Source organism: Antrostomus carolinensis, unplaced genomic scaffold, assembly GCF_000700745.2.
Source record: "Antrostomus carolinensis isolate BGI_N321 unplaced genomic scaffold, ASM70074v2 scaffold47789, whole genome shotgun sequence".
Classification (NCBI taxonomy): domain Eukaryota; kingdom Metazoa; phylum Chordata; class Aves; order Caprimulgiformes; family Caprimulgidae; genus Antrostomus; species Antrostomus carolinensis.
In genome coordinates, this window is record NW_010340298.1 from 426 (window position 1) to 10,059 (window position 9,634).

Below are 9,634 nucleotides of genomic sequence, written 5' to 3' on the forward strand. Positions count from 1 at the left end.
ATTAAGTTCTTGATACCTCGATTTATTGTCCTGTTTCAGAAGGGTGTTGTGTAGCACAATTAATGTCTGCAAAGCCTTTCAGGACACTTGCAAGGCATCCAAGTGCCTTCACTTTGTAGAAATAAGTAATGATGTTCCTTAAATGTCAAGTATTAAATATCATGTGCCTGGGGGAACAGGAAAACCCTCTGTTAATAATTAACCAGACTGTAGCTTTCAGTCACAGACCATGGGGGTACAGAGTACAGGTACAACTGTGCTTTTCTACATACCATCCCTGGCATGGCAAAGATCAGTGAGAACAAGCATTTAATTCAGGGAGAAATTTTTCATAGATTCATGTCATTCATTTAATCATAGTCCCACCGTGTTTTACATGACCATGTGGCCAGTTTTTTGCATGCCAGTTGTGGTCTTCTGCTGCATAATTTGCATGAGAGCATCCAGAGGCCATAGGATGTTGGAAGTTTGCTGGGTGAGGATGCTTTCCCAGATTAGGAGAGATTACTATGGTCCATATGTCCTGGTGAGACCATGTTTCTGGATGGAGGAGGAGTGTAGCTGTAGTCTTCCCTGAGAAAGCCTCTGGACAGCTGGTATGTCAAGGAGGGCTCAGGGACCTTATGGGTGAGAGACAGGGGAGGGTTAGGCGTTTTCAGTCATCACAAGTGGGAAAAAAATGTCTCTGAAGGTGATGGAAACTAAATAAATCACACAGGTTTCCTTTAGAAGGCCCATTGAAAACAGGTGGTGGGCATGGAAGAAAGTACTGAGACGGTATTGAAATCTCACTCACATACCAAGCAGGCTCCAAGGACGGGCTCTTAGAGATCCAGCAGGGCTGAGATGTTATGAGTAATCAGTTTTTTTGTTTCTAACCCCAAGTTGTAGGACAGCCGCACTTTGATGGCAGCAGCGAGGAGCAGGTGATAGTTGCCAATCCTCCTGATGTTTGCCAGGTAGTGGAGGTGACAACAGAAAGCGATGAACAGCCCCTCAGCATGAGCCAGCTCTACCCCCTACAGATCTCCCCTGTCTCATCCTATGCAGGTAAGCATCCTGGCATTTCTTTACACTCATTTTTTTTGGAAATGTTTGGAAGACAGTGGGGGAAGAGGGGGGTCTTCTAGGGTAGCAGGCAAAGATCCAGGAATGTCTGTTCAACTGCCTTCTGCATTTTTAATTAAACTCAAAAACTCACAATCTTCTTTCCTCATTTCACCTTGGTAAGCAACTCAGCAGATCTGAGGTTGGAGATGCAAGCTGCAGATTTTAACCTGTGACTAATGGAAGAAGAAACTCTTTAGATATAATGCAGAGAGGTCTTTTCATCTTTTATTAGAGGTGCATTTTCAGTGGTACAAATGATGCGCTGTAAATATAGTGTGTTGCCCTTGCCCCCTGACTTCCTAAAGATTAAAGATCTTCTCTGCTGTATGTTTCCTCAGTGCCTAGCACAGTGGTCTCAGAGTGCCAAGGGCTGCACTAATGATACATAAGGCAGATGTGGAGCTGAGGGCCCTGGGGGAGTGGATCTGTCTTGTTACAAATAGTCTGCAGACTAGAACAGCCATATAGTGACTGATAACAAGTGATCCTGTGAGTGGCAGGGCTGTGTGCGTCTGGCTTCCAACGTCTGCTTCCCATCTGGATTCTCTGATACCTAAAAAGGGGTGAGATAACAAGCTTTCCTGCCCCCCTCGCCCCCAGTCAGGGTGCTGATGGTTCCTCTTTTTTGTCTGGCCTCTCATTTTCATAAAACTGGTAGGAAGTTAAAGAGTCCTTGGCACTCATTTATCCCTTATCCAAGTCTAACAGTGTGTTCAGAAGTTGTTAGGGGAGAACAGACACAAATGCACACATGGACACGTTATATAGAGTCCCTGCAATCATTTAAGCCTTATTTCCGTAGGAAGCAGGGCAAAGCCACATTTGAAAGCAAAAAAAATTTCAGATCCAACGTGTCCTTCTTTTTTTAACATGTTGCTAACTTGCAAGCCTCCAGAGACTGGGTAGAAACATAAATGTAATCTTTTTAGGCAAACTTAAGTATTAATTGTTTCCTATGCAGTATATTATTTTACACATGGTTTTGCCTTTGTCTCATTAGGCTGAAATTACTTCCAGACACATTTTTGTAAAATATGTATTTAGGAATTTTTATCTTTGGGTCTGAGTGGATAGCACGATGTTCCTTTGAATAGCCTCCAGTATTAGTCTCACACATGTTGATAAACGATCATGCTTCCCAGTGTGTTTAGTCTGTCATGGCCAGAGCATTTAGAAGGGCTTTGGAAAGCGCAAGGCAGTGGAATGAGGGTGCTTTAACTTACTAGCAGCTGGGAGTCAGAGCCTTTGAAACATTTGTCCTCTTTCCAGGAAGTTTTGCTTCTTGCAAAACTTTTCCTATACTTTCTTTTAACCTCAGCTGCAGGATCTAAGTTCTTGGAATGCAAACAAAAGTCACTGGTCTGGAAAGCATGGTGGTTGCTTGGCCTGGGATGATAGAGAGGGGTGGTGTGGTGGCAGGAGAACCGCCCTAAGATGAGTAAGTCATGAGCTGCCTCCCCTAAATTCGATGCAACAAGCTTGCATAAGGAAAATGAGGCATGACTGAAGTACTTCTACTATCCCTTTAAGTTGTCTTAGTATCCTGATGGCCTTCAGCTGTCCTAACTTAGACCAGGACCTGCTAGCCCATAACTTGGATGACACAGAGATGATTTCATGCTACTGACATGCTTTTGAATGCATCTCAAGGACCGCTTGATGATCCTGGTTACTCTAGCTAGAGGCCAGTAAAAAGTGGAGTACTGCAAGAGTCTGTCCTGGGACAAGTTGTATTTTATATATCAATGAGCAGAAGAGGTGTTGGAGTACACATTTGCAAAGTGTACAGAACACCAAATAGGGGACACCACGCGATATGGATGGTAGCAATAAGGCCACCATCCAGAGAGACCTGGAGAGACTGCAGAAATGGGCCAGCAGAAACCTTATGAAATTCAAGGACAGATGCCAAGTGCTGTGCCTGGGAAGGAAGAGCCCTCTGCAGCGATAGAAGCTGGGGCTGATGGGATGGGGAGCAGCTCTGCAGAAAGGCAACTGAACATGAGACAGCAGAGCATCCTGGCCGCAGAGAAGGCCACCAGCTTTCAGGAGCCTGGCCAGTAGATCTAGGTGATTATTCCCCTCTACTCAGCACGAGTTAAACTACATCTGGAGTATTGGGTCCAGTCTTGAGCCCCTCAGCCCAAGAAAGATACAAACAAATGGGAGCAAGTGCGGGGAAGGGCTACTAGGATGATCAAGGGCTGGATCACTCAGTGAGGAGATAATCAGGGACTGGAGCTTTTCAGCCTGGAGAGGAGACAGTTTTGAGGACCTCATAGGACCTGACCCCACCTGCAGGGATGTTATTGAGAAGGCAGAGCCAGACTCTTCACAGCAGTGCATGGCGGGAGGATGGGAAACAGCATACATAAATTGAAACAAGAGAACTTGGCCCAGCTGGATGTAAGAAAAAATGTTACCTTTTTCATCACAAGGACAGTCAGGCAGTGGAGCAGGATGCTCAGAAAGGTTGTTGCTGCCTCCGTGCTCAGAGATTTTCAAGACCTGACTGGATAAGGCCCTGAGCAACCTGATCCAGTCCTGTAGCTTCCCCTGCTTTGAGCAAGAGATTGGGCTGTAGACCTCCTGAGGTCCCTTCCAGCCCAAATTTTTCTATAAACCTCTTTTTTTTTAAAAAAAAAAGCATGTGTTTGTCCTTGAGGCAGGAGTGAGGATAGGGGTCTGTGGTTTGTTAGAACCCTGAAACTTGTAGGACACTCTTGTGACTGTTTCTGGCTTTGTGATGTTCCACACAAACCAGTACAGGAGAACCCCAGGAGCCCTGGCACTGTGCTCATGGGCTTGCTGAGTATAGCTGCCTGCTTTGTCAGGTGCTACAGCTGAATGGCAGGAAGGAGTATGGCCATAACAGCTCTGCAGGAACAGTTAGTTTAGCTCTTCTGAAACAACAGCAACAACAACAAAAAAGTAGCCTGAGGTATCAGCTGTCCTACATAAATCTGTTTTATTTCAAAAACACCTCTCATGCCTTTCTGAGGTTACTCAGGCAAATGATATGAGTGGCCCTTGTGAGTTTTCTCATATTTCCACTGACGTCTATGAAATCTATTTTCTTTAGTACTGAGGCTCTTTTCAGCCTCCTCTTGTGTTTGATGCTGATTCAAATAACCTTCTTGATTGAAATAACCTCTCTAACTTTCCATGCCCGAGTGGCTAGCTTCCCTGGCTTTGCTAACTATAGTGCTATCTCTTGCTCAGCATTTTGTTATGTATAAACACCAAGGATGGATTCCTTTTCAGCTGCATCACTCTCTTTTTTGTTGCCACATGTTTCTTCATGTCAAGGAATATCTGTTTCTTGTCTCTGTGTGGATTCCTCCTATTGATTCTATCTCCAGGGCCATTTCTCCTTTGCACAGATTAATTTCTACCTCTCCTCCCCTCAGTGTGGCTTAATGATCCAGCTTAATCACATTGACACATCTCTCTTTACCTGGGCCAGTGACTGAGAAGCCCTGCAGAGTGTTAACTTTGCAGGGCTTCGCAGTAGATTTAACATTTTGGACTGCTCCTCTGCTTACTGCATGCTGCGGTGGGGACTCTGGCACAGGGGAGGTGCTGGCTTTGGAAGCAGTAGTCTGGAGTAGCTGAGCTGCCTGCTTCCTTGCTTCAGAAGGACTTTGGGTGCAGCATAGATCCTGGAGGCTGAAAGAGCAATTCAGACCCTTGGTTTACAGCCCTCTGCATGGCCCTAGTGCTTGGCTGAGAGAAGGGCAAGGTGCTGCCAGCCTCTCTGAAGATGCGCAGGGGCACGATCCAGGAGGCACAGACCGTGCACCCTTAGCACTCGTGTCCTGTCCGGTGCATTGCGTGAGGTTCCTCATGCATCCTGGGAAGGCAGGATCGTGGTTTATGGTCACAGAGGTGCAGGGGCTGTGCAGAGCTCTCTGCATGGGCTAAAATGTGTAACACAGAGTGGAGAGTGGAAACTGGGACTTGAGAACTCCTACTACAGTGACTCATCTCAGCGTTTCTTCAGCCTGGTAATTTCTGTGTTCCTGTTGGTTTAGGGTGTGGATGAGCCTTATCTGCTCAGCTGGAGACCTCTGCCAAATGCTGTTGGTAGGCTGATAGATGCCTAGGGTTATCCTCCCAGGAAATAAGACACAGGGGTTCAAAACCCCACAAGCTGAAGGGGGCCTGCAATCCAGGCTTCTGCTTTTCTGGGTGAGGGTCTGGGCACCGGGCAGCTGTGCTGAAGGCAGCAGCCATTGCTGCAGACGAGTCCTGAAAAGAAGGGTTTGTGCCCTGTCTCGGGTGTATCTGAGGCACAGAACTCGCAAGTAGCCCATGGGAGAGGAGCCCGACTCTCTGACACTGGAAGACCTGCATTCAGACACATGTGGGTTTCAAAATGTGGTCAAAATTCCTGGGTTTCAGGCTCTTCTGCAAGGGAGGAATGTAGCTGCAGGTGAATGGCCATCCTGCTGGAGCTGTGCCCTTGTGCTTGCACTCTGGTTGAAGTGATGAGGGTGAGGGAGACCGTGAGCAGCGGAGGGAGGTGATGAGGCTGGAGATAGTAGCATTTCTGCTTGCTGTGGGTGAAGAGAAATAGGCTGGGGGGAGCTGCGCAGGTGGCAAAAGTGAAACAAGAACAAAGTGTAACACAGTAATAAAGCACCAGAAGTGACAACAAGCCCTTGAGGTGGCAAGCTGAGATAACAGTTAATGAAACAAAAATACACTTACCTCCTCTGGGGTGGAGTTGTTGCTGTTCTTGCAGGGAGGTAGAAATAAGGACTTGGACAGAACTTTGCTCTTTGCCAGGCCTGGAGTTACCAAGAGAGGATGAGGGAGAGGAGGCATGCCCCGCTTTCGGGAGGCTCTCCCTTCTGCCCAGAAAGCACAAATCTACTTTCCCTCTCCGTTGCTGTCTTTTCCAGGGTGTAGCCATTTCCAGGGTATGACTGTGATAAACATGTGAGTTTACCCCAGCTGTTGAGCGCAGCTGTCTAGCCTTTGGATTGCTGTTGCTGCGGCAGGGGGTCCAAGCTTCTCCATTGTTTTCTAGTTGTTTGGCTTGACTCTGCTTCCACGTGTTGGAAGTGGATCAGACCTCTTGAGCTGGATTTTGCTACTGTAGATGGAATAGCGTGAGTTTCATTTTTGTTTCTGTTTTGTTTGACAGAAAGTGAAACAACCGACAGCGTTCCAAGTGATGAAGAAAATATAGAGGTAAGTGTTTTCTGAATTTTTAGCACTTTGGAGCAAGGTCTCAAGAGCAATGTCCTGAGGTTTTCTTCCCCCTTCTCCATTTGAAACTCTTATCGACCAGTGGAGTATTCATTTTAATAATAGCTGAGAGAGAAAAAAAAAGCAGGGAGGTGAAGGGAGACAGACATTTGGATGATTTTCACAGAATGGATATCTCTACAAGTTCTTTCCTCCTCATCTGTCCAAACTACAAGGAGATTAATTTGCATGGTAAGATGTTCAGGAGAGCCATTAACAGTGCCAGCTAGTTTGTTAATATGATGCATTGACTTTGCTGGGTAGTGAGTATTTTATCTTGATTGAAAGCAGGCTTACATTGTTTTTCTTAAATGGCACCTGAACTCATACAATTGGAGGAAATGCTTACACGCTTACACGTATGATAGAAATCCAGCTTGAATGTTTGAGGTATGTGAGGCAAAAAGCTTTCCTGAGCAGTCAGTTGGGTATTGCTGAGTGAAAGAAATCCATGGAGAAAATACCCACCCCACAAACGCTTCCTGAGCTGCATCTATGCAAAACCAGCACTTGCCTTTTCTTTTGGGGCTGCCATCAAGTGACCAGACCTACCAGTCTCTGTGAGTTCTTAGAGGTCGAGGGAAGCTCACTGAGGGCACTTAGAAGTCCTGTGCTCCAGCTGCATTTTTGGAGAAGGCCTGTTGGAAATCTCTCTCCTGCTGTGCCCCCTAGAAAGCCCTCTGAAGCCCAGCTGTATAGTAGCACAGCTAACCCTCCTGATTTTGTCTGTTGTGCCTTGGTTAGGGTGAAGCCCATATGTAGACTGCCAATAATGACTCTGCAAACCTCCTTTGACACTCCGTGCCATTGTGGCATGTGTGATGGGGAAAGGACTGGATGCTCATCTTCCCTTGGCAAACTTCCTCCATGTGATGGGGGACATGCCATCAAGTGGCAGTGGTTTTCCCAGCAGCCTCATCTGTGTAGACAGTTTGGGTGATGCTGTTTGAGAGATCTTGGGTCTCCATGCCTGCCTGTTGGCAGGAGGCTGCTCTCTCTGGTAAGAGAGGAGACACTTCCATTTGGAGCTCTGAGTGGTTGTCTGTGTCCATTTTTGTCTCCAGCATACTGGAATAAAGCCTGTTTTTTCCATCAGAAGAGTGGGCAGAGCCTCTTGAGTGCTGTAGAGCCACCAAGGTTTAGGCACATGACTTCAGAAAAGGAGAAGTGACTGAGAGCAAAGACATTCAAAGCCAGCAGCTAGAGGCTCAGGCTTTTAGAGATGGGGTAATTCCTGTGCCATTTGTGGATGTTTCTGTCTTCATCTTGTTACTTGGAACACTTTGCAAAGTTACATTCGCTCATATAGTCTTCCCTTATTTTTTCCCCCCTGTTTCTAGGGTCGACTTCATTGGCAGAAGAAAAACATTGAAGGCAAACAGTATCTCAGCAATCTGGGAATGAGGAACACTTCTCATATGCTTCCCAGCATGGCAACTTTTGTAGCCAACAAGCCTGACCTCCAAGTCACCATCAAAGAAGAAAGCTGCCCATTGCCTTACAACAGCTCCTGGCCCCCTTTCCCAGACATCCCTCTGCCACAAGTAGCGTCCACAGCCTCCACAAGCAGCAGCCGGCCAGACCGCGAGACACGGGCCAGCGTCATCAAGAAAACATCAGACATCACCCAGTCGAGAGTCAAGAGCTGCTAAGCCTTTGACAGTGTGGTTTTTTAGCTTTGTTTCGTTTGGTTTTGTATTTTACGTTTCTCTAGGAGAGGTTCATCCCTTGACGCACACGAGACAAATCTAAGGTAAAGCCTTGGCAATAGAGAACATTGCTGTGTCCGACTCCAGTGCCGGAGTGTTTTTAACTCAGGACTCCAGCCACCAGTATGTACACCTGAACCCAGGCGGATTTCCAAGGTTGCTACGTAGGAAAACAACCCAAGAACTTTGGCCCACTCACAGGTTCCAGTGTTGCATAAGAGGACCAACCGACCACAAGGGAAGTGGTGCTGCTTCGCTTCTTGCCGTCAAGGCTGTGATGGAACTGAAAGCCTCAGAATGGAAGAGAAAATGTGAACTAGCTGGAATATTTTTAAATAAAGAAAAATCTATTGTGAATATTGTACATAGTGCAGTACTAGCAACGTTGCAGTCTGCTTCTGCACCTTATTAAGAAAGCACTTACGAAAGGCCTTTTATTACCTTGCTCTACTTAATGGCACATTGAAGGTCCCTCCCCACCTGTATTCTTTTCCAAGTCTATTCTTGCTAAAGTGTCTTTAAAGAATAGAGGAAAGGAAGTTAAAACTTCCCATGTGGATTTCATATGTTTTAAGACTGCTTTTCTCATGTTTGTTTCTAATCTGCTATGCTTGAATGCCGCGTGGTACAATAGGAAAAAAAAAAAAGAAACCTATTACAGAGATATTATGCAAATTCCCAGATTTAAAAAAAAGAAGAAGAAAAATACTCTAATTCTAACCAGAGCAAGCTTTTTTATTTTTTATACAGGGGAATATTTTATTCAAAGTAAAATTCTAAAGTGAATATAATTTTTTTTAATCTTTTCTACAGCAAATTTATAATTTTAAGATTTAGTCCTTGGTTATCAGCAGTTATTACATCCTTGTGGCACATTTTTTTTTAATTTTGTAAAGGTGAAATAGCTTTTATGAGCTCATGTAGCAATCAGATTATCCTGTGGATTGATAATAAATATGGTATATAGTTAAATTTTTAATAATCCTCTTGTTTGTCTCTCTTTTTTAATCTTTCAGAAGTCCCAGATGGCATGGGTTTGATAGGAGAATGTGAGCTCTCAGAGTGAGCTGTTAGTGTGAGATGCCTTTACAATTTCGGGAGTGCCCGTGTAACGGGATGGGAAGTACTGTGCTTGAGGCAGCTCGGGGTGGAAAGAGGCACCAGGTGGCATGCTCAAGTTTGGTCTCGTGCAGAGGTTGGAGCACCTCTTCTGCTGTTACTCTGTGGTTGGGCTTTGAGCAAGAGACCTCATGGAAGGTGTGATAGTTTAACTGAGGTGGCAGCCAAACAAGACATGGCCACTCGCAGCCTCCCCCGTCCTTTTCCCCCCTTCTCCCCCCTCCACCCAGGGAATCGGGGAGAGAATTGGAGGGGTAAAGGTGAGGAGACTTGTAGGTTGAGATAAGAACAGTTTAATAATTAGAGTAAAAATAAAATTAAAATAATAAGAAGAATAACAATGATATATGAGTGATGCAGAGTACAGTTGCTCACCACCCGCTGATAACGATCCCAGAGGAGCGAAAAGGAACCTGAAACCAAAATCACAATCCTGGAAA

The 9,634-nt window shown here is 45.6% G+C and overlaps 1 protein-coding gene across 1 annotated transcript; it reads left to right on the plus strand.

Moving 5' to 3' along the window:
- Positions 1 to 885: 885 nt before the first annotated feature.
- Positions 886 to 9,051, plus strand: IRF2 (interferon regulatory factor 2; the record flags this gene model as incomplete). Its single annotated transcript, XM_010176100.2, has 3 exons — positions 886 to 1,050; positions 6,263 to 6,309; positions 7,707 to 9,051. Coding segments are annotated over 3 exons (524 nt in total), but the record flags the coding sequence as incomplete, so codon positions are not given.
- Positions 9,052 to 9,634: the final 583 nt, after the last annotated feature.